Source organism: Pteropus vampyrus, unplaced genomic scaffold (assembly GCF_000151845.1).
Source record: "Pteropus vampyrus isolate Shadow unplaced genomic scaffold, Pvam_2.0 Scaffold318, whole genome shotgun sequence".
Lineage (NCBI taxonomy): Eukaryota > Metazoa > Chordata > Mammalia > Chiroptera > Pteropodidae > Pteropus > Pteropus vampyrus.
Window position 1 is genome coordinate 1198207 of NW_011889099.1, and position 25434 is coordinate 1223640.

The following is a 25434-nucleotide window of genomic DNA, read 5'->3' on the forward strand; positions in this document are numbered from 1 at the left end:
TTCTCCTCCTATTTTAATCAGCCACAGTGGCAGAAGCCAGTGGAACCACTGGTGAAGTTTAATGGTGGCCACTGCCTAGTTTCTTCACTTAACTCAAAAGGCCATTGCAAATAGCCTAAAGACTCACTGAGGGAGATGGACACTATTTCCCAGAAGTAAATACAGCCTAGTTTGTACTTTGGAATAATTGGTCAACCTTTCTACTTGCATAATCTACTAGCAAAGGTTATGCAGTGCCTGAACATGATCATGGCTGAATCGCCAGGCCTCATCATCATCTGCCTTTTAGGATATCTACTCAGTGCTGAATGTACAGGTTTGTTTTCTTTTTAAAAGAAACATTGAGTATGCTTGTCTTTTAGATATAGAAATCTGGTGCTGTCTTCTTCACTAAATAATGAATACAGGATTTGACAGCAGTGTTTAAGATTCTAGTAGTCAGCATTTGGGTTGGCAAGTACTGGTTCTCTGGTAGCTGTGTTTTCTTCATTTTTAAACTAAATAGATTTACAATACTTATGGTGATTTTTTTGAATAGATATTGTTGGATTTATGATTTGATAATGCAATTCCTCTTAGAAAACATTCATCTCCTTGGTTAAAAAAATTAGAAGTAGAAAAATGTTTTAACAAGGAAGCAGCAGAATATGGAGAAAAAATTAACTATCTTTTTAATTATTTTTACTCATCACTTTGAAATAAAAATTGAAAACATTAAAGTCACAAAAATGGTTTTGTCTATACAAGAAGTTTGATTTTAAGATAGATAGATGATGTGTTTGGAATTTTTAGAGCTATAAAATAAGGCATGCTTCTAATTTTAAAAATCCATAACAATTATATACCTTCAATTTCAAGTTTTAGTTAAAACAATCTTTTTATTAGTAAGTTGTTATGTATCACTAATGTTTTTCATGTCATTAGGAAGAAATTATTTTGTCTCTGAGTCTAAACATCTAAACATCCAAACATCTGAGTCTAACATCTCCCAGATAATACATGGGGAAACTCAATACTCACTTGAGCTCTTAGGAGAGCAAAGCCACTCCAAGAATTGATGAAAAGAATAGAAACTTAGTTAATATATTGTATATCGCTTGGTTTTTTTCACAGCTTCAAGTGACTTTATACATTCCCCAAAGGAAGGCATACAGGGAAGAAATTACTCCATTTAGATAAACAGCATGTTCTCACAGGAAGCATTTATCACACTTACTTGTCAGCCTACTATAATCAAATCTATTAGCTGACAGTGCCAGGATCAGGGGTGCCAAACCTAAGTGTCCCCAGAAAGCAGACTGGCCCCATAGTTCCCACTCCAGACATGATGTCAGACGGAAATGCAGAAATAATGATACAAGAATGCAAAGGTTAAATCAAACTAGCAAAGTGGGTAGAGTCCAGGAATAAAGAAATTTAGCTGGAAAACCCACAAAGTAGGCCATAAAACTAAGTCTTTATACATGTCTCATCAGTGTGAGATCTAGGACAGAGGATCCAAGCCCTTCCTTCAGGATAAGTGGTGAAATGATGGAGATTTTAAGAGGGCTACTGCCCCCTTGAAGACCTCAGAGGTTAGAAAAAGGACAGATATGAATAAAAAAAGAGGGACTGGGATTTCAGAGCTTGGGAAATAATGACTAAAAGAGGTAAACCTGAAAAGAGGTTAGATATATGACCCTTAGATAATACTGAGGAGAAAGGCGGTATGATTGTGGAGTCACTGGAGTCAAAGATAATAGCCCTTGAAGAGAGAGCCAGGGGATTTTCTTAAGGATGGACATTATTGATGCAACACTTTCTGCTGCTATTAAACTGTCATTGGCTTCAAAAAGCAGTTTTATGAATGATTTACTGAGCTCTTGCATTTTCATGGCTGCTATCCGTAGGTATCATTGCAGCAATTTGGATTTTGAAATCAAAGCTGTTCTGTGAAAGCAGTTCGGTTTTGTAAAGTATAGGGACCAAAGCTGTCTTTCATTCAGAAGGAATGAACAAAATGAATGAACGAATGAAAGACAACTTTGGTCCCTATACTTTACAAAACTTTACAATGCTGAGAGACTACTATGGTGTCAGGTAATCACTGTGGCAAGGTACTAGAGACATGGGGATAAACCAGATTCTTTTTTTCACCTAAAGCACCATGAAGTCAGGAGAGAGATTTCAATATAATGTGATAAAATGTATATCAGCTGCTAAAGGAGCATAGAGAAAGAAATACATGAAGTGGGGAAACATTTGACAGAGAGACAATATTTTGAGCTGGGTCTTAAAAAATGAGTAGATTCACTCTCTTTAAATGTCTAAATTAGGGCATTCTATATGGAGAGGATCATTCACGTGCAAAGATCCAGATCCACAAAGAATGTGAGGGCTTTCAGGAACTCAGTATGTTCTGAATATTGAATATGACAAGTGAGGTAGAATAGCTAGGCGGGGTCAGGTCACCAGATAATGAAGGCCCCAAACTAGGAGTTTGGACAACAGAAAACAATGTGGAGTCATCAGAGTTGTAAACATGAACACCACTGATAGCCGATTTTGGATGCTCGGTCTGGCAAAATTGTAATGAACTATTCAAAGAAGGGGTGGCAAGACTAGAGGAGACTGGTTTTGAGGGTATTACAATCATCCAGGAAGGCAGGAAGGCCTGAACCTGGACATTAGCTGTACAGACAGAGATGAGAGAAAGAAATTCAAGTGACATTAAGCATCCAGGTATGGAAGGGGAACAGGTTTAGAAGAAGTATATAGACTATGTCTTGGGCATTTGATGTGATTACCAGACACAGCCTAGTACCTAAGAGCATGGGCTATATGTCTAACTGCCAAAGTTGAAATCCTGGTTTTGACATTTAGCATGTTACCTGGGGCAGATTACTTAACTTCTCTACTCTTCTCATTTACAAAAATGAGATGACAGTACCTATCTCATCAGACTGCTGTGAGGATGGAATGAAATAATGGATGCAAAGCACTGAGCACAGTGTCCAGCACATCAGAAGCATTAAATAAACATCAGCTCTCCTTAGCCATATTGTGAATACAGTTAAGGAGCTAGAAAGATGATCTGGAATTCAGAAGATATATCTGACTAGAGATGGATATTTGAAATTCACTGTAGAATTACAATAGGTACAACTATGTGTATAAGGATCCAGGAAGCGTGGATACTGTCGCACCTAGTACAGTGCCTGGCAGTAGCGAGTGTTCAGAAAATTGTGTTGAAAGTGTCAGGGCTGGCCTAGGGTGAAGGAAGCAAGGCAAGTAGGACATCAGTGTACTTGCACCCACTGAGAGAGAGTGCCTCCTTCAATCTTGTGCCCCAGATGCCTTATTTACCTCACCCTAGTCCCTGCCCTGGCAAGGTATATGAAGTGAAAAGGGAAAGGCTAAGGCTAGAGCCTGGGAGAACTCTGAACATTTATGAGGCAGGCAGAAGAAGGAGAATTAACTGATCCAAGTACCGGATGAACAACAGAGTTAGAGCAAAGAGGAGAACCAGAATAGAGTGATTTTATGGAAAGAGTGCCCTGAAAAAGGAGAAATAAACAATTAGAAATGTTTCAGAGCAATCACAAAATACATAAACTCAAAATTATCCTTTAGGAGGTCATGGCTGATCCTGAAAATCGTCATTTAAATTATATGAATGGGTGTAAAGGAGGAACAGAGCTTCAGGAAAGAGCACTGAAGGGATAAAGGGAATTGAGAAAATTTTGAAGCAGTGTAAATTTCACAGGTTCACTTACCTAAAACCATCTACATGAACAGAAACTAACCTGAACATCAAATTCACTGAGTCCCATCGATCTGAGATCTAGTTCTATTTTTCCAGGAAGGAGGGAGGGAGGGAAGAAGAAAGATAATCAACATACACCAACCTACATATATTATCTCACTGATCCTGTCAACAACACTGTAAGGTACCTATTCTTATTATGCCACCAGTATACTCATTTTACATTTGACCAAATTAAGCTTCAGAGATTATGTGACTTGCCCAAGATCTCACAACCAATAGGGGGTAGATATGTGATTCAAATCCAGGTGTGTCTGATCTGACTCCAAACCCCTGTTTTTCCACTCGACCACACTGTAAATTGATGCAGACACAGATGCTATTGCGGATATACCCAGGGCCAAGCAAATGAATTGCAGAGCAGAGACTGGGGCCTAGTGGAAGCTGGGAGGCATCGGTATGTGAAAGCAACCGTCTTCCCCTTGAGAATCATCTCCCACAGTGCTCAGCTGCTTCAGAAGGGAAGAAAGAAGGAAGATGGCTGCACTGATCTAGAGCTTAGGATTGCAGGGTAATTGCAGCACTGAAGAAGGGGTGAAGGGAATTGAGAAAGCTGGCAGGTGAAGAGCTTAAGAGAAAAAGTCTTACCTAAATTCAGGAAAATAAGTGAAGCCAAAGGGGATTTGCAGAGCAAGAGAAAAGCAAGGTTGTCAAGGGACTAGAAGGCTCCATAAAGTGAAGAGCTACAATGAAAATAGGGAAATATAGTTTAATTTTTTTCTTTTCTTACTTTTTTTTTTGGAGTTAATGAGAAAGCAGCCCCAAAATGCCCTGGAAAGTTCATCTCAGTCCTAGAAGCATTTGGTCCTGTTGAGATGGTATCAGATAGTCTTTTGAAGAAACAACTCCAGACAACTTCTGGAGTTCCTGTTATTAATTAGAGATTTTGATATAAATAATATATCTGTATCTATATTTATATCTATATCTCTATCTATATAGAGAGGGAGAAACAGAAAGACAAAGAGAGATTGAGACTTGTGAGTAGAGAGAGAGGAAGGGAAGGGGAGAATTAGGTTAGAGACCTCAATTCTCCAGGGCTCGGGAGTGTCCCTACAGGCTAGGCAGTCATAGCTAAAATAAACCACATCCTGACTTACATCACTGGAATTCCTATAACACATGCCAACTGAAGGTGTTGTGAGTCTAAAGATTAAAAAAAAAAAATGAATGCAGTGGTTTTCTTTTACATCTACCGAGAGACCCTGGGGTTGAATTTGCAGCTAGACCACAATTAGGCTTCTGTTCTTCCCAGAGAAATTTGTTGCAAAGTCATTTGAGCAACTGCATCCTGGAAACACAGCCCAGCCAGGGTGACGGATCGCCTTGCAAAGGATCTGCAATTAGCTATTTTCAAATGATGACAAAGTGTGAAGTTAACTGCTTATTTAAGAACTTTCTTTTTCATCCAAAGTAAATTCAAATACAATTGAAAAATCTGACCTTTTATTACTGGAGCTCTCTTGACTAAAAGCAAAATTGAATTTTAATTCCTAAATCTCCGTGTATATACAGTACCATGAGAACATCATAAATTTTGGCTCCATGCCCCAAAGATAAATTGGCTTTGGGATTACTTGGATTAAAAACAAAGCCTTCTTTAAGAGATGCACTTAATTTTCATGATGTTTTCTTATTCCTAAAGCTAAAGACTAGTTCTTTTAAATTTCAGTTTTTCTCGATCATGAAAATGCTACCAAAATTCTGAATCGGCCAAAGAGGTATAATTCAGGTAAATTGGAAGAGTTTGTTCGAGGGAACCTTGAGAGAGAATGTCTAGAAGAAAAGTGTAATTTTGAAGAAGCACGAGAAGTTTTTGAAAACACTGAAAAAACTGTGAGTATTTCCACATACCATCTTTCAGATGCAGAGCAAAGAATAGTAAACCTAAAAAAAGAAACTTCTCTTTGTAATTTTAAAATGTCTATACATATATGTGTATTATATATGCTATAAAAGAGAAGAAATCAAATCCAAAACATTTTAAATGTCACCATTAACTTCTCTTTCTTTTTATAGACTGAATTTTGGAAGCAATATGTTGGTAAGCAATTCATTTTATCCTCTAGCTGGTATATGAAACATTTGAGAATTGTTTTTTCCCCTTCTGTGTAAATAGATAATATATTAAACTCTGTCAAAATGGCTCAGAAAATAAATTTCACTCTTTTACCCAAAGTTGAATGGTGATATACTACAGGTTTATGCCAGCATGGGAGATATCAATTGGCAGGTAAGCTTACTCTTCCACGGGGCTTCAAAAAGAACATCGTTCCACCCCAGGAAGCTGGAAGGATGAAACAGAGATGATTGTATCTAGGGACTGAATGAGAGTTGCAGTAGAGAATCAGAAAATGCTGATTGACTTAAATGTTTTTTGCTTATAAGTCCTCCTTATGATGGCCTGCAAGGCCCTCCACAACTGCCCTGCCCCTCCCTTCCGACTGCCCCTCCCATGGTGTCTCCTCACATACTGGACCTCAGCCTGCTGGCGTCCAGATGTTCCTTGCACACAGGAAAGATCAATAGAAAAGAAAAGAAAGAAAATAGAAAAGCAAAGAAAACTCTGATTTCAGAGTCCTTGATATGGCTGTTCCTTTCATGTAGAATGCTCTTCTGCTAGGTTTCCCTAGGCGCACTCCCTCACCTCCTTCGGGTCTTCACCCAAATGTAACCATCTCACGGAAGCCTACCTTGATCATCTTTTAATACTTCAATCTGCCCCCTGATAGCCCCTTCACTCTAGACACCTGCTCTACTATTTTTCATAGAACTTTTCACCATCTGAGATATTATGTGATGTTCTTACTTATACTATATATTTTTCCACCTCACTAGACATCAAGCTTCACATTGGCAGGGGTATTCAATTGTTTTGTTTATTGATGTAGTCCTAGTACCTAAACAATGTCTGATACAGAAGCACTGAGTAAATATTTATTGAATGAATTGATCAAAAAGAGGAAACGTCAAAATGTTAATGACGACTACATTTTAAAACTAATTTAAGATCCAGCAGCAGGATTTTGAGGCAATGTAAGTTTCACAGGACTTATCTGGACAGCAAATTCACTGAGTTCCATCAATCTGTAATCAAGTCCTATTTTCCAGTTTCTATTCTGGAGACACTGTTAGACAGGTATGTTGGACATAGTCTCATAAGTCATAATTTTTCCACTTTTGTTTTTAAATAATAAGGGAAGAAGAGGTCCGCTCCATTGTATTTGCTTTAGCTACATTTCCTTGTTCTTCTTATGAGTGCTACCATGCCAATTCTCCACTGAGGTATTCCCCTACGGTTAGTCTGAACACATCTTCTCATTCTCTATTTCTACTATATTTAAAACTTTGAATCTTTTGATATTTTTAAAGGACATCAATTTCTACTTTTTCTCCCCAAAATATTCCTAGGTGTATTTAAACTCTCATGATCCCTTCATTGCCCATCCCCAACCTGACCTCCCACCCCGTAGCAGGTGTGGGTCAGTGTCTGTTAAGCTCCATATTTTGAAGTGGGGCCTCTGCCTTCTGGGTCACAGGCCGTAGTTACTGTGTCTTGGGTAAAGATACCTGGGAAACGTAAAAGATATAATTCTGTTACTACTGCGTTGTCTACCAAGAAAATAAAACATGAATGAGGACAAAAAAGGAAAAGAAAATAATTCCATGCCCCTTTTCACTTGCAGCAGAGATTCCTAACCACCCCCAAATAGTCTATACTATTTCTCACTGTACGGGCTTCTACACAGAGCAGGGACACAGGGCCCTCATTCCTGCCTCATTCTGTACCATCAGCTCAACATAAAAACCTTGGGTGAAGAAGAAGCAGTATCATCCAATCACATTAACTAGCATCTATCAAGCACTTTACAGTTCATCAAGCGTCTATTACATTTAATCCTCACACCAACCCTGTGAACAAAGCAGTATTCCCTTCATTTCACAGAGGAGGAAACTGAGGCCTAGGAGGAAACTGAGGCCTAGGAGGGTGACTTGTCAAAAGTCACCCAGCTAGGAAGTCATAGAGCCCAAAAAAGAATCTAAGTTCTCTAATGCCCAACCCCTTGCTTTCACTATTACCTCTCCCGGCCTTCAAATCTAAATGTAGTTATTCACTGAACACCAACCTAGTAGCCTTACACAAAAATTTCTCACTTGACAAGATCTAGTCCCTTGTTGTCTTTGACCCCTACTGTCTGTGGCTTTACTTCAGCCCAAAGTACACACAGACAAGCACCCAAAGGAGGGCTAAAATGACACTCATTTTAAAGATGTGTCTCAGCAAATGAGTTGCTGTGTAGCTGGCTGCAAGCCCAGACCCTTTCAGTGAAACATCCTAAATAATTCAGATTCGTTGGTCTATAATATAAAGTGCAAATGCAGCTCATTTTTTAGACCAGTTCCGAACATCAATAATAATAAACCAGAGATAACATAATTTGTTTTCATAGAATTGGAACACATTGAAGTATCTGTGCAAAAGCACATTGGATCAAGGGGCAGAGGGAACAAGGTTTAATTTTTATAGCAAGCAGATTTTCCAGAGAGGGACTATTTCTGAGAAAGGAATGTTAGTCCTTAGTCAATGGGACCTGGATACATGCTACTGACAGAGAACATGACAGACATGCTATAGCTCGCCTTGGAGCAGGCAGGGATCTACACTCTATATATCTGGGAGTTTTGCTCTAAAGCATGACAGAGAATTCGAAATTATTTGCCTTCCTTCTCTTACTTTTTTTAGTCTTATGACAACTTCATTCTTTACTATTTTGTTTCTCATATATTGTCTTGCTGATCTGACTCCTATTTTTTTCTTCAGGGCTATTTCGCTTGGCTCAAAATGTATATCAGTCTCTCTTCTGGTTCTATTCATCCCTTTCTCCTAAAGCTTCCTTAAAAGTATGGATGGAGGCAGAGCTCTAAGAAATCGAACTTAAATGTTTGCTTCTCATCCTGACATTTCCCCTTTGCCTATTTCTTTACCAGTGTCTTCAAAGGCTCTCAAGAACTCTATAAATATAGAAACTTCAGGAAATGTAGAAAGGACGCATAGTCAATCTATACATAAATACAGGACATTTTCGGAATCTTCTCTTTCTTAATTCTTTGTACTAAAAGTTGTTTCTCACTTTACCTAGACCATTTGAGATCTCACTAAGACAGAATATCTTTAAGCAGTAACAGATGCTTCTGGCATCTTCTCTAATTGTTTTGAACATTACTACAAATTATACTTAAAAGTTAAATGATAACACAAAGAAGCAGATGTATTCGCTCTACACCTTGGCCACAGGTTCTTTGAGTGGAAGTACCACATGTTATCTGGCTCAGCGTGCACTGCAAGACCTGTGATAGAGCAGTACTTATATGACACACAGATAATAATCATTGACGTGATGTGATTTGTGTTCCTCCAAGCAATATCCTAGGAAATTAGTGCTAGCCTAAGAATCTTAGTTTAGGTTGCTTTTAGAAATGCAGGAAGACAGGGACATCCTATAAGCAGCTGACTTCGAAGTCAGCAGTTCTGCTCTGACCCTAAAATAAGGCTCCCCTCCCCGTGAGTCTGTGTAGGGAGGACTGAGCATTCTAAGCACTTTACCTGCTAATTCAATGTCTTAACCTATCTCAAAGATGGAGATCAGTGTGAATCCAGTCCGTGCTTAAATGGTGGCCTGTGCAAGGATGACATTAATTCCTATGAATGTTGGTGTCAAGTTGGATTTGAAGGAAAGAACTGTGAATTAGGTAAGTAACTGTTTTTGGATTACTCACGGTTCAGAGTTTTCCTTCGAAACCAAATGAAACTAGAAAACGTAATATTTATGTATCATAATTTTCTCTTAATGACATATACATTTTTGTTGCAGTAAAAAACACTTAACGTGAGAGTACACAATACAGTGTGCTCTCACGTTAACAAATTTGGAAGTACACAATACAGTGTTGCTAACTCGAGGCACTGTGTTGAACAGCAGATCTCCAGAACTTACGCATCTTGCGTAACTGAAACTATAGCTGTTGAATAGCAACTTCCCATTTTCGCTTCCCCCAGCCAATGATATTCTCTGCTTCTATGTGTTTGACTATTTTAGCTACCTCCTGTAAGTGGAAGCATGTAATATTTGTCCTTCTGTGACTGGCTCATTCCATTTAGCATAATGTACTCCAGGTTCATCCATGTTGTTGCATATTACAGAATTTCCTTCTTTTTAAAGGCTGAATAGTATTCCATTGTATAAAACATATGTTCAGAGCTTATAAACATTCATTTTTCTGTAGTCGTAGTTTCCAGGATAAGTTCAAGAAACTATATTAAGATCAATAATAATATTTGGTAAATAATAGGTAATTGGTAAATAATAATTAGGTAAATAATAGGTAATGTGTAATTATCTATTAATCTTATTAATTTCACTTATTAATCTCACCTATTAATCTTCAATACAATCATGTGCAGTCAGTACCATTATTATTATTCCCATTCTATGCACATAAGAAAACTACAGCTCAAAATCACAGAAGCAAGTAAATAGTCAAGCCAGGATTTGAACTTCAGTTTGTCTGACCGAAACCTATGCTCCTAACTACTATACACAAAACCCAAAGAAAACTGAACCCATAAAACTAAACTCCTGACTAAATCACTATCAACATAGGCAGTTGAAGTCAAGTAACTATAGAATTGGGGTATGGCAAGGTCAGTTCTCTCCGTAATAGGAACTACGCATACAAACCTCTTCATGTGTTAAATTTGTTGACAAAAATCTGAGCTCATTCCTGAATTTGACTGCATTGATTACACTTGAAAGAGTTCCATAGCAAATTTAGGTTCAGTGTGCATCTTTTCCTCTCATAGATAGCTCAGAATATTTTCGTCTGAGATTTTCGCAATTGGAGCGGTAAACCTCAGTCTTTTACCTACTTATTTATTACCTCTGGATGCTTGTGAGAAGCACACAGTGCTAAGGACATATTCTCTTTTTACTCTGAAACTCTGGAATAGAATAGAGATACATACCTAGGGAGAGGATTTAACACCACAGGCTACATGACTAAGGGCAAAGAGTAGAAAATTAGCAGAGCTCTATTAAGGCGTTATAGCAATCCACTTGACACATAGATGAAAAAGGCATAAAACAAAATGAAAGACACCAGCTGCACTTGTCCTATTGAAAAAGGGAAAAAAGTCATCCATAATGTTGTTCAGAAATCCTTTCAGTATTAAAGAGAAATCCACTGATCATCTTCCTTTGAGATTTAAAAGATAAAAAAGAATAAAAGAAAAGGACAAGGTGGCAGGGACAAATCATTTTAAAAGAAATAGTGAAAGCAGGTGGACGAACTGGCACATCTGGCCTGGATTCCTGTTCTCTCAGATTTCCCAGTGTGGGTACAAACCAATGCCTGGGTTACCTTTCCTGTGGGTATGTTAATTGGTCCAACATCTCTGAAGTGTTACTTCCACCTAAAAGGTTATAATTTCAAATTCGGATTTACCTAGATAAGTTTGATCCTGCTTTTCTGGAAACCTACAGAAATCTTTAGAGTAGTTATTCATTTTCAACTTAAATAATATAACCATTGGAGCTGAGGGAATGAATAACTCAATTAGTCTCAGTTAAGATTGAAGGGTACATTGTAGTAAAGTATAATTGAAAATAGTGCTCAGCATTAAATATTCCTAAATGTCTTTAGTTTCAAACTAAAGACACTTTTAAGGAGGAGAATAGCCCTGAGGAATGTAAATATAAGCACAAAAATTCCATAACAGATTTTGCTACATGTGTGAGGCTATAATCCACATAGCAAAAGTGCTAAGTCTAAAACTGGCCCTATCTCAGTCCTCTTGGGTTCCCCACATTTTGGTTGATCAAGATCGGGCAATTGCACTGCGTCCACCTCCACACCTGGCTTCTGGGGTGTATTGATCTCCCCCAGTCCATCTGATCAAGGTTTAGAAAAATCATTTCAACTCAGTTAGTTCAGAACCAAAATTGGAATTCTCTCAAAAAGCTCTTTATCTCAGATACAAAAAGAAAGCAACAACGAAAACATATAAACTATCATTTAAGCTGTTGCTTCAAATTGAACTAAAGACAAATCTCAGCAGCTGCTGGATAGCACAGTTGATGGAGTACTTGAGCCCTAAGTCTCTTGCCTCATCCTGGCTTCGAAAGGGAAGGGAGATTTCCATTGTGAAGACCTGTTATTTTCCTTTTTCCTTGTCTATGGGGCTCCTCTCCAGGAGAGAAAGGTACGAATATTCAGGGCATGCTTTCTACTTAGAAGAGTAACAATTAATTGGCTATTGTATCCCTTCGGCTCTAATAAAGACCATTGTATGTCCCCAGCTACACATCACATTTGAGTCCTTTTCAGATAGGTCAAGATCTGTAAGAACTTGGTCATTCCTGTCCCTTCTAAAGAGTACAAGAGGCATTTCCCTACAGTAAGATAGGATGGAAAGTAAAAAAAAATCACAAGCACATGAACACTTTTTTTTTTCATTTGCAAACACATCACAGACACTATTGTTTTATTTGCTATGTATTTCTTGGGAGTGAAGAAAAGAAAATACCTCGAGTTTAGCTGAATAACAGCATATTCTGTGGTAAACTTGTTAAACAAAACGTCTTTTGTCCAAGGTTTGGTTTTTACATCCGTGAATGTATCAGGTTAGAAGAAGGCAGAGTAAAATAAAGCAGAACAGGATAATTTCTGGGTAGGCATGAGGGGAAGGAGAAGGAAGAGTTCGTGCCAACATGGAGAGGGAACCAGATGCTTTGAGATGTCCTTCAACAGATGTTTTATGCACTGAGACCAGCCTCCGAACCCATACGCAACACAGTGCCTGACATCTAAGTGCTCAGTAAATGATTGATGAATGAGTCCCATAGTTACTGTTCCTTAGATCCTGGACTATGGATCTCTCCACTCTAATTCCTGGTGTAATTATTCAATTTCTAGAATCTTGAATCCTTTATCTGAGGGTAAAAGACTGCTGATTGAACATAAATATTTCCCAGTGAATGCACAAACCAAGGTAGAGAGCAATAGCAACATTCTGGGCCACAAAGAGTAAGAACAAATGAGGAAAATCATGGAGAGGTCTATTTACTTAGCCAAGGGCACAGAATCAGAATTGGGAAAACCATACCAAGTTTACTCATACTTGTTGGGCATGCCCTGAACTACACCAGGCTACACCTACCACCTACCTCTGTTAACGTATCACAATCTCTTATTGACTGAACACTTTATGCAGGTGGTATTTGATTTGGCTGAACACTTTAGTATTTCTTTGTAGCAACAAAATGATAGCTAGTTCCATGAAAGAGCCAGGAATGTAGTCACCGTGATGGAGGAGAAAGGTCTTTAAAAATAAACAAAAAAGACCAAGTGACGTTTTTTTTCAGATCATGCACTTAATGGATTATTATTGGTAGCAAAGGTTAAAGCTCAGGCTGGTTTCTCTATCTACCTGGCAACAGTTGATTGGCCTTCCCTTATTTTCTGAAGTGTCAATAAGGAACTTGAGCTAATTATTACCTTAGCCTATGCTAGCCTATGTAAAATACAATTCAAAAATTTCTATCTGTCACTCAAAAATCCAAAACCATACAGTCGCTCTGTTAACCTGGATTTTCCCAGGAAAAAAAGAGTCTGTGACACAGCTTATTTATTGGGATATCCAATCCTAGGGAGCAAGAGTAAGGGACAGTGGAATGAGGCAGTGAGGAAAGGAGAACCAATAGGATAAATCATCTCTTAATCTGCAACTGATTGCTTGATCTCCTGGGTCTGTTTTCCAAGAAGCCATATGAACTGGCCTCAGGAGAGTCCATCTGGGAGTGGGGAAAGAGGTGAAAAAACTTGTCCATCAGCATCTGTCTCCCAAAGGTCAAAAACTCAGCCTACAGGTTGAACACATCTCCAGGTGGTATGTACTGGGACACCCGGAGAAGTCATGTGGCATCCCATGGCTCAGCGTCAACAGGGAAGTGCCACAATAAAAGGTGAGAGGCATGTAGTGCAGATATGAGTCAAGGCCATTCAAGGCCACACCTATGTGAGGTCAGTGGAAGTCCATGCAGAGCTGATCATCACCGTGCCGGAAAAAGGTGAAGCTGAGAGGAAGTAAGGTGGTACATAGGTGGTGTCTAATACAGTCATGTTCTAACTGCACTGACAAGTGAGCATTTCTATTGAAAGGTGTACTGCTGTTGAGCACGTAGGTAAGGGAGAAGGTGTCTTCTGTTCATTGTGTTCCTGTGCTACTCTAGAGACAGAAATAGGCCCAATGGCAGAGCCTATTCTCTTAACTCAGCTTGTCTCAGCTAGTAAGCCCTGAACTATACTACTTCCTGTTGCTGAGACCACATAGAAGAACCAAAGGGAAAGCACAGTAATTAGAAAATACAAAATAAGATGTCAAGAATAAACCAAATATAGCAGGAATCACAAATTAATGTGAATTGGTATTAATAACAATTTTCAGCCTGGAGTTAAAAATCAAATTGTATGTTGTTGACAAAAAAAAAAAAGAAAAAAAAAGATACCTAAAATAAAACTGCACCAGGAGGCTAAAATAAAGGAGTATAAAAAGATTTTTCAGGTAAATGCTAACAATAACAACAACAACAAAACAGGCAAAGCAATCTTAATATCAGACAAAACATAATCAAGACAAAAAGAATTACAAGAGACAAAGAAAGATATTTTATATTAATGAGAGATTGTATAAGAGAGTAAAGAAAATGTCAACACATAATGTCTTTGACATTAGCTGCCTTGAAGGACCCTATTTCTTTCTCTTGTATTGATGCATAGCCCCCTCAGCCAGCTTCAAGTTTCCTTTGATAAATTGGATGATGTTGAAACTATAAACTTCTCTTCAGCAAAATACACTATGTAGGGTTAAAAGGCAAGTCACAGAGTGGGAGGAGAAATCTACATCACATATATCCAACAACTGAAACTCTCATGCCCTGATGGTGGGGATTTAAATTTGTACAATTATTTTAGAAAATTGCCTGTCACTATCTACTAAAGCTGAACATATGATCCAATAATTGTACTCATAAATATACATCTAGTAAATATGCATGTGTATGTTAGCACAAGATATGTACAAGAATGTTTATAACAGCATTATACAAAAGAGCCCCAAACTGGAAACTCAACTCCAATATTCATCAATAGGAAAATGGATGAATAAAGGTAGTAATATTTATACAATGGAAAATTATGCAGCATGTAAATGAAGTACTGCTATACAAAACAACATGGATGACTCTCACAGACAAAACGTTAAATGAATGCTACATAAGAGTGCATACTGTGAGCTTCTATTTATATAAAGTCCATTAACAGGCAAAGCTCATTCGTTTTTAGAAGTTGAGGTAATGGTAACTTTGGAAAGGAGGAAGAGTATAGTTATTGAAAGGAGGCATCAGGAGAGTTTCTGGGGTGTTGATAATGTCCTATGTATTGATCTGTTTACTGTTTAAACCAGTGCGTCTACTTTGTGAAAGCTCATACTATACTTTGGCTACTTTCCTAAATACATGTTATATTTAATGAACATTTTTTAATTGTAGTACATGATTTAGTGAAAGTAGAATATCCAAACCCTCAGTTTTATGCTCAATCAAATGTATTGCTGCCACCACTTTGTGCCCTATTAAGAATTTTATTTTATCTTTCTACTCTTAACTCAGGGCTCCCAAGCTTTTCTCCATGAATGCCCTTAGCTTATGTTTCACCTATACGTGAATCGGTAGTTTCATGTACTGTTTAGAAATGCATATCAAATCATACTATTACTGTTGATTTTGCTTTCTTTTAGATGCAACATGTAACATTAAGAATGGCAGGTGCAAGCAGTTTTGTAAAAAGGGCGCTGATAACAAGGTGGTCTGTTCCTGTACTACAGGATACCGACTTGCAGAAGACCAAAAGTCCTGTGAACCAGCAGGTCAAAAATCTAAATAAGTTTTTTTAAAGCTCAGCAGATATATGCTCCATATCTACATTTGAATCGTTAGCGTTTTCACTAGCCTACATAATTATGATCCCTACTTGTTTCTACTTCCTTTTGAAATCATAGTAAAGATTAGTTGCTTGAATTGGAAAAATTAATTTTCCAAATTGCATCATCATTTTAAACAGAAATTCTGTAAATGTCTTCGGTCTGAATTTTTTTGTGTCCAATTTTTTTCTCTGATTTTTATGTCATGAAGCGATTGATTTGTGGGATTTCTTTATACATATTTTTAATTGCTCTACTCAAATTAATGTAGTGATCCTATACCATAAAAGACACATAAATGATTGACTGATATGCTTCTAGTACAAGGACGGTGAAATTTAAGTGGGATTCTGCCAGGGTGTGGCTGGTTTACTCTGAGAAAGTTATTTCCTATCCTTGGGTCTCAGGCTGATCAGCACAGTCGATCTACACAGCAGTGGACAAAGCAGTTTCCCTGTCATGTCAAGCATGCCACCCTGTTGACAGCCGACTGGTGCACTCAGAACATCGCCACTCCATGCTCATATTGCTCTTCTCTGAAAATGAAAGCAGTAGAAACTTTCATAAAAATCATATCAATTGTATTTGATAAATGAAGGGCCTTTTTGAAGCACTGTATAATTTCTTTTGCATTTCCAAAGTCTGATATCTTATTAAATTTGTACATTAAATTATGCACCATTCTCTGTAACTGGGTTCGATACCTATCTCACAATGCACCCAGCAGAGGAAATTAAAGAAAGGACCAAAAGCCAAGAGTATTCATGCTGCAAGTAAAATGCAGAGTTTCTAATGCTTCAAGGGCCTGCCTGCCTGTCCTTCTACTGGGTTCTTCACATACACTGCTTCAAAGGCAGCCTACCTTGGGAGGAAAATATAAACATATATGTTTTTTAACCTTAAAACTAACTTCAAGTATAGATAGATGGCATAGTAGCTAAAGCCTCATAAAATTTTCTATACTATGAGAGAAAAAAAGAATTGAGAACCACCTCCAACTATTAAATGTTATATTTGAATATAGCCTTAGCTTTAGCAGAATAAGTAGGCCAAATCTAAAATAAGCTTTTCTGCTTTTCAATAGTAATGGTCCCTTTTCTCTAGCCATTGTTGATGATTTATATTTATACATAAGTATTTTGAACTAATTTCCTGTTTTCCCAACCACATGCTGTCTTCATGACACTTTGCCTCAGCTGGTTGCTATAGAAATGTCTGTTATAAGGAATGTGGCTGGAAGGAAAGTGAGATATGAAAATGAAATGTGAGGTGATTTTGCTTGACTGCAAATTTCCATTCTGCTTGTCCCCAATGTATCAGTAGACAATTTCTTTCTATAGGAAATAAACCAACCCAAGGTAAGAAGGTGGCTAGTTTCCAGATGGATGTGGCTGTGATAATCATATTAATAATTTATTTGGTTAATACTTGATAGCTAGGTAATCAAATCACGATGATCTCCCTTCAACAGATACCTAAAATCCACCTTGGAATCCAGAAGGCATTCTAGTCTACAAAAGAAATCCTGTTAACCATGAACAGCAGGAGTCCATTTATCTCACTCTAAAGTTACATGGCACCAATCATCAGACTTCCATTCAGGGATAGTACTTGGGAATAAGACTTTTTAGTAAAAATAAATAAATAAACAAACAAACAAACAAACAAACAGAAAGTCAACTCATTAGGCATTATAAAAAGTCTTACAAAATTTGATTCTGCACCACTTATCCTATTTCCATAAAGATGATGGATTCCTGGGCTAAATGTTCCTTTCAGGAAGGGTTTGAAAACTTTTCATGAAAATAATACAATTATAGTCTGAGACTATATTCATTGATTAGATTTTTTAAAATATTGATGGGCCTGCTTTTTAGAAGTGACAAGGATGGGCCTCATCTTCAATTTTTGGAATACATGTTCTACTTTTCAATGAGAAATACCCTAATACTATTTTTTTTCCCATTTTCTAGTGCCATTTCCATGTGGAAGAGTTTCTGTCTCACATGCTTCTACGAAGTTCACCCGTTCTGAGTCTATATTTTCCAATATGGACTATGAAAATTCTACTGAAGATGAAACAAATTTGAATAACATCACAGAAAGCACTCAACCATTTAACGACTTCACTCGAGTTGTTGGTGGAGAAAATGCCAAACCAGGTCAATTCCCTTGGCAGGTACTCTCTATCGGTGGTGTGTCAAAACTGGAGTTCAGTGGGCAAGGGGCAGGCCAGGTGAGAGGCTGAGGCTAGGACACACTAGACAGACCTATCATGGTGAGGGAAGTGTTTAGGCAAGTTTCAACAGTATGCAATATGAGGAGCTCCCATAAGTGGGGAGCTGGAGAAAGAAAAGTCCAGGGACAGCTACCATACAAGGTTAAGGAGAGTTTGGCATCAAGGAAACAGCATAGCAGAATTCCAGACAAGCAATAGAGGAGGGCTAGAAAGCAAGGTCACAGGTACTGAGGTTCAGGGTACCACTTCAGCTTCAGCCCCCAGGAGAACTGGTGAGAGTCAGAAAGTCTCTAGGTCCAGAAAAACTAGATTATTTCAAAGGGATTTTTAAAACGACTCAAGTAGGAAGGATTAAGGCAAGAATTTGGCTATTGGAACCAGGATATGAGATAGGAACTTGGTCCAAGGCTGTGGTTCTCAAAGTGTAGTAGCATCAGAATCACCTGGGTACTTGTTAGAAATGCAAATTTTCATCCTACATCCCAGACCTACTGAATCAGAGTCTCTGGGGTTGGGGCCTACCAATCTGTGTGCTATAAGCCCTTCGGGTAATTCTGATGCACCTTACAATTTGAAACCCACTGGACCAAGGAAACAATCTTGTCACAGAAGCTAAGATCCAAAACACCCAATAGCAGACTCATGGTACCTAGACCCAAATTCCTCCAGGGATGATCTGCGGACAACCAACATGAGAATCACCTGTGCACGTTTTTGAGCCACTAACAAAAGCTAAATTTGTAGCAAAACCTGGGTTTTAACTGGCTACAGATAAAGCATAAATGATTCCATCGGAGAGAAGGAATAAGCCTGAGAGGCAAAGAGCCAGACTGGTCCTTATGTAAAACTGTGCTGTCCAATAAGGTAACTACTAGCCACATGTGGCTATTTAAATTTAAGTTAACTACCATTTAACCAAATTTAAAATTAATATCTTCAGTCACACCTGCCACATTTCAAGTACCGAAGAGCCACATGTGGCTAGTGGCTACCATATTGGATACAGACACAGAACACTTTCATCATTGCAGAAAGTTCTATTGGACAGTATTTACAAGAGTTGAATCTAACATAAAACTCCATAGTGACCACAATCATGTGAATGTGCAGTAATCTCAAAGACGCTTCACTCTAAAACATTTTCTCTACTGAGGTCTGAACTTTTGCCATCAGAGACCAACAGCTTTAAAGAATTTTCAGTTATCAAACAGGTAACAATTTAAGCCAGGATCAGGTAAATGTCCCCAGGTTTAACACCACTGGAATTTTGAGACTAGCTATGTGTCTATCCAAGATTCTTCAGATTGTCTGCATTTGCCAATACAATCGGTGTAAGATATTGAACCTATCCCTGGAAAATAGGGATTTGGCACAGATATTATTGAGAATGATACTGAAGAGTTGCAGACCATCACAACCAAAACTTTATGTTTGCCTTTCTTTTACCTTCGTTTTTAATAATATATGTTGGACTTGATCTTATAGCCAATAAAATATGCTATATGTTCCTTTACACCCCTCTATCATCTACTTAAGCATCCTACCAGTGCTGCTTCCCTCATCCACCATGACCTCTTCCTTCACTCACCCCCATCTTTACTTTCTTTCATGACTTTTTACCTTCTCCACCGACTTCTTTTTGAACAATCTCTCTTGGGTCCAGTCACTCTAATTATGCTTTATTCTTTTTTAACATCCATATATCTAATTCTCTATAATTTTACTCTTCATGTTCTTGTGCATTTTCATTCATTCTGTATCCAACTTCCATGGATAAGGTGGTTAGAATAAAAGATTCTACTTTATAATTATTATCTTCCTTGGGCTTGTGGGACATAAAGCAGTGCCTAGAATGGAGTATCCAATCACTCAGGGTGTTTTATTAGCATAGAAGATGACTTTCCATTAAAAAAAAAACCTGAGAATTAAAAATGAAAATCCCAGGATGCATACATTGTAGGCTTAGCATTGTCCCCTTGTCATTCCAGAAATGAAATGGCAAATACATTTAAATGAGAGTTTAAAAATGGAGTTTTATACAGTCTCAGTTGAGTCACTCCCTTTAAGCCAGATGCTTGCCAATGTTTTAACAATGCCAATGTTTCCCAATAGAAATTTTAATTAGCAAGCTGAGTTTTTTTTTTCTTTTAAGCAGCAGAAACTATTCGATGATGGTTGCAGTTGTACTATGAGGAAGACATAAATGATACACATCATTTCAAATCTATCATGTCTTCCTCACTGCACACTTGTAGTTAGTGTATCTGCTGTGTCTTTCATATCAAGTGTAGCAAAGATCATTTGGAATGTTCAAGATCACTCACTAACATGTGTGCACACATGTTCACTCCCTATTTTACCCATATGAAGTAAGATTACTGACTGGAGAGGTACAAACCTCTAGATTTTAAGGTGTTTTTTTTTCCCCAAAGGTGAAGAGCTGAGCTACTTTCTAGGATACTTGAGAAAGACCCAGTCATACTTCTGCATTATTTTTGTCCTCACCAGAAAACTGTCTCTCCATACCTACCTCCATCCAGTTTCTCACGAAAAGTTAATGGTTTTCAAATATATGAGATAAATTGAGTGTACAAAAGTCACTTTTAGACAAAGAGGAAACAAATGAAACAAACCAGAATCTCTCATTTGCAGGAGAGCCAGCTCCACCTATCATGGTTAATCTGCAGGGCGGAAATGCTTGATTTCACTGCAGATAAGACTGCAACGCACCTGCTGCAGCCAAGGCATCAAGAGAAAGCAAGCAGCAGCTGGGGTTTCAAAGGCCAAATTATTCTACCTGTGGCTCTGAAATATGAAATACTGTTTAGCAGTGTTACCTAGAAAAGAGTAATTCCAAATACTGATGCTTCATAAAAGGGGGTGGGGGAAAAAGCGACCACTTGGGTGAAGAAATACCACAAAGAACATCTGGAGTAATGAACAGTTTGAACCGGAAAGGTTTACAGAAAATGTTTAAGTGCGCTGTTTCAAGAGCTACAGGGCCACAGAGAAAAGGGGAAGATGAATTTTTCTTTGTGGATTTACAGGTGAAAGTTACAGGCAGGTTCTGCCCCGGTTACGAAAGTGCTTTCCAACCACAGGGTCGGTCACCTGGGCTGGGTAGCTTTGGGAGGAAATGCTGGTTGAATAAATGTTTGTCTAATTGTTGACTTGAAGAGCTGTTCTGTCACTGGGGACAGCAGAGGCCAGATAACCCCATCCAGGAGAGGGTCGAGGGCATTGGTTCACCGGGGGTGAGATTAGAGTTGGCTAGCAGACAGCTTTGAGACCCGGAGGAGCGATGGGCGCCTTCCACGTGGCCTGTCCGCTGTCGCGTTCATTTCTTACCTTATTCTAGGGCTTTCACCTTAGCTTCCCGGGTTGGAGGCAAGGGCCCCACAGCTGCACCTCGATGGCGGCAGGCGCTTCCCAGAGTCCCCTACGGTTCCGGCCCGCGGGGCCCTGCCCCACCCCCAAAGTCGAAGGTGCAAGCGGACTTGTCTGACTTCGCGGCGGCATCACTGTGATAGAAGGTCTGAGAGACGACTGGAGCCGATGTGGGTAGCGGAGGGAAGTGCAAGACCGATTTCTTTCATTTCCTCTCCAGATGCCCAGTGGTGGGCTCAGAGCCCTTTGAGAAATTGGAGAAAGGAATCAAGGACTCTGCAGGGACACCTCAGGAGGGGAGAGAGGAAGCTACAGGATTAAGTGCACTATATAGGAACAGAAAGGATATTTCAAGGACTCAGTATATCCTTAGTGCAGTGGGAAACTAAAACCAGACTCGGATTTCATACGGCTACGTAGGAAAGCAATGAAAAGTTTTGAACATTAGAGAAAAAAGGGAAATCGCTACGCCTACACTTCGTCAACAGCTTAAAGTGAAAGATATGAAAAAGTGACATGCTCTTTGGGCTTTCTAAAGCTTTAATTTGGTTTTGGTAAATCATTATTCTACCTACCTAGCCACCAGCAGCTTTAAAATAATATTTTTTTCTTAATATGTCCTTGATTCTGTCAGCGGACAATTATGAGCATGTGCAAACTTCCCCAAGAGCTCCTCCCACTTCTGCGGCGTTTAGGATCCATCCGCCCCATAAGCCAAGTACCTGGTCTTCTATTTTCCGTTTTATCAAGGGAGGAATACAATGGAAGTCAAGTCATAGCCTTTCCTTATCCTTTATATTAGGTTGTATCATATGCAATTGCCAGTATTTAACTGTTTTAACTGACAAAATATGTCTTGAGAAACAGTCTCTTTATTCTTTTTTCTGTTCGTGGCCTAAATAATCTTTGAAATGTCTTGGCATTTTCCGTAGTCTCAGCTTTCCTCAGCTTTGGCCTGAAGCTATCATTAAAGGTACATGACCGCTTGACCCGTACAGCCACCTACACAGACCCAATCCTTCACATTCTATTAGGACACGCCCCCATGGCAGACACGCCCCCATGCAATTACGATAGGTATGAACCAGAGCCTTTTTTTTTTTTTTTTTTGCGGGGGCGAGGGATTGGGAGAAAGACGTTATATGAAAACCCTAAAACTATAGAAATATCTTCACCTGGAAAAAGTAACCCTCTATTTTTCCCAGCTCAGGTGATAGAGTTCTGATTAGGAGAAATAAAAAGATGACATATGTAATCTCACCGGGACCCACAAAACTATTTTGGACAGAACATTTAGACTATTAGTCTCCAGGATGGTTTGATGAAATCTATTTCAATGACTAGTCTTGTCTAACCAGTCATTAAAAACCAAAAGTGAGTATCACCTTCGTGCCCAGAAAAATGAAGTAGGGTCGAGGGCTGGGCGAATCATACCTGTGGGCATAGCAAGCTACACATCATGTAGAAATGGTTTTGCTTTTTATATGGGAAAGAAATAGTATGCAAACATAGAAAAAATATTATTTTAAAGCTGCTAGTGGCTAGGTAGGTAGAATAATGATTTACTGAAATCACAGAGAAAGGTCAGGTTTAGGATGAAAGGTTAGGAAGAGAACAAGGCAACAGCTATTACTTTGGATTGGCACTGTCGATGAAAAGCATCAAAACAGATATGTGACTGTGTATTTTGTAAATGTGGATGTGTTAGGTGTGTATCTGTGTGTGTCTGAAAGGGAGAAAACAGGCTCCTGTTCTGACATGACAAACATGAAAATGTTTTGACAGGTCAGAACTCGGATGCCTTGCTCAGAACATATGCTTTCCTACTTTTCCCATCATTTTCCGAAGTGACATCTTACAAGAACTTGTCCTTGGCCAAGCAGGCAGCTCACTCTCAAATAGCTAATATTTAGATAGCTGTGATCCTGAGGTAGCCAAGTAAACATTCCCAAACCAAGTTGTTTGTAATATCTTTTAAGGCAAATATATATTTAGGGCTTTTTCTTGGCAAAGATGTTTGCTAAAATTTCTAATACCAATCAGGGGTTGGCAAAAATTGCTTTTCAGGCTGAAAAGAACACAATCATATTCTCAGTCACCTATCAGAAAGCAGTAGAAGCTCCAGGCAGCAACTCTTTGGCAAGAATCAGACTAGCTACATCATAGTCTCTGTGCCCAGGGGCTGTGCATATCATTCCGTCCAGCCTAAGTAGCCCATTAAACTGAGAGATGTCTAATTCACTTCTACTACAGAGGAGAAGCACCCTTTTATCATTGCATGTGAATTCTTAACTACAGCTACTTGAACAGAGGTATTCAGTTGTACCCATTAGTATAGAACAGCATTACCCAAATTTGCTTGGCATCGAAAAACACTTGGGGTCAAGGCCAGCTTCATGAGCTTGTGACCAGTGTAGTTGCACAGGACCCTGCATTCAGAAGGGTCCCACATTAGGAGTTCAATGCTTAGCATTTATGTTTCAAGTCAGATGAGACGATGGGGCATGTAGGCTCTGGGGACATGGAACCTCAAATTACTGCAGTCACATCTCTCACCAACTTCAGGAGATGGACTCTTTACCTCCCACTCCCCTGTCCCTTGGTGCCTTGGCCAGCCCTGCCTCCCCCTCCCCATACTTGGCCAATGACTACTGCCACCCCCCAACCCATGGCACTCTGACATACTACTTTCACTCTTAATAGCTACCACTGTCACTCTTCTCCTGCACAATCAAAGGGAAGAATGAGGTTGGGTGCACACACCCTACGCCATCTTGGGAAGAGACATGACCACATGGCATCTCAGGACCAAAAATGTGTCACAGTACATTTGGAAGGTGAATGGTAGGGGTGAGCTTCTTGCCCATCTCCATTCCAGGTACTGAGCACACCCTGGCATAGAAGTTACAATCCCATGAGTATCCCTCCTTTGTGGTTGATTGCTGCAGTGGGCCAGTGGGAAAGAAAGATTGACTTACCCTTCCCACTGCTGGGACACAGGGCATCCATCTGGAGGCTTGCAGAAGGGGGAGACCTGGCAGCTGAAGGGTGTGTTTGTGCTTATATGCTAAATTGCAGAGTGTAAATATCTCCCAGTAAATATCCTCCAGGCCTGAGGGAGCATGACATTAAATAGTAAAGTAAAAACACTATGATAGGTTGCCAGAAACCACAGAAGGGAAGAGTTCCTTATTTTAGTGTCTTCAATGCCATTTTTTCCTGCCTTTTGAACAGGGGGTCCCGCATTTTCATTTTGTACTGAGCCCCACAAATTACATAGCCAGATCTGCCCAGAGTGAGCATTTTTAAAACATAAAGGTCACCAAGTCTTGGAAATTCTGAAACAAAATTTGCCAAACTTAATTATATATATATGGATATTCAGGGAATCTTCATGTTCTCCCATCCCACTCACCGAATAATCTGATTAAGTCTGGGTGGGGCCCTAAATCTGCATTTTACAAGCATCCCAGATGATTCTACTGCAATTGGTCCACTGACCACACTTAAATTACTGGGTGTTTAGGAGCATAGATTCTGAAGCCAGGCTGACTATGGTTTGTATTCTAGCTTCACTACTAACTAACTTTAGGGGAGTTAATGTGCTTATCTGAACCTCAGTTAGCTCATCTATAAATGGAAATATTAATATCACTCCCCAAAGTATTGCATTAAATGTATGATAAAACACTTTGCATAATAATTAGTTCATAGTATGCAATCAATAAATCTTCAAAAAAATTAAGAAGATTGTTAAGTCCGGGTGATGGATATGCTGATGTTTATTATACTATAATATGAGTTTTCCTATATTTTTACAACTTTTCAAAATAAAAAGCAACAACTAGAATGAGAGGAAAAGCTAGAGTATGGAAAAGGAGGTCAGAAGCTTGCAACAAGTGAGCCCCATGGGTCTCCAGGTAGGAGGCTGCTGGTTCGGTATATCTAGGACTTAGTAGCTGTTCA

The 25434-nt window shown here is 38.9% G+C and overlaps 1 protein-coding gene across 2 annotated transcripts in view; it reads left to right on the top strand.

The window, feature by feature from the left end:
- The first annotated feature begins 227 nt into the window (after positions 1-227).
- The window catches only part of F9 (coagulation factor IX), a 28160-nt gene continuing 2953 nt past the window's right edge, over positions 228-25434 (top strand). The window contains exons 1-6 of one of the 2 annotated variants that reach the window (XM_011377607.1): positions 228-316; positions 5478-5641; positions 5825-5849; positions 9443-9556; positions 15660-15788; positions 17816-18021. In XM_011377607.1, coding sequence (XP_011375909.1) covers positions 229-316; positions 5478-5641; positions 5825-5849; positions 9443-9556; positions 15660-15788; positions 17816-18021 — 726 coding nt within the window. In that variant the 5' untranslated portion in view covers position 228. The remainder of the gene's footprint in view (positions 317-5477; positions 5642-5824; positions 5850-9442; positions 9557-15659; positions 15789-17815; positions 18022-25434) is intronic. The other variant, XM_011377608.1, reaches the window with a different exon arrangement.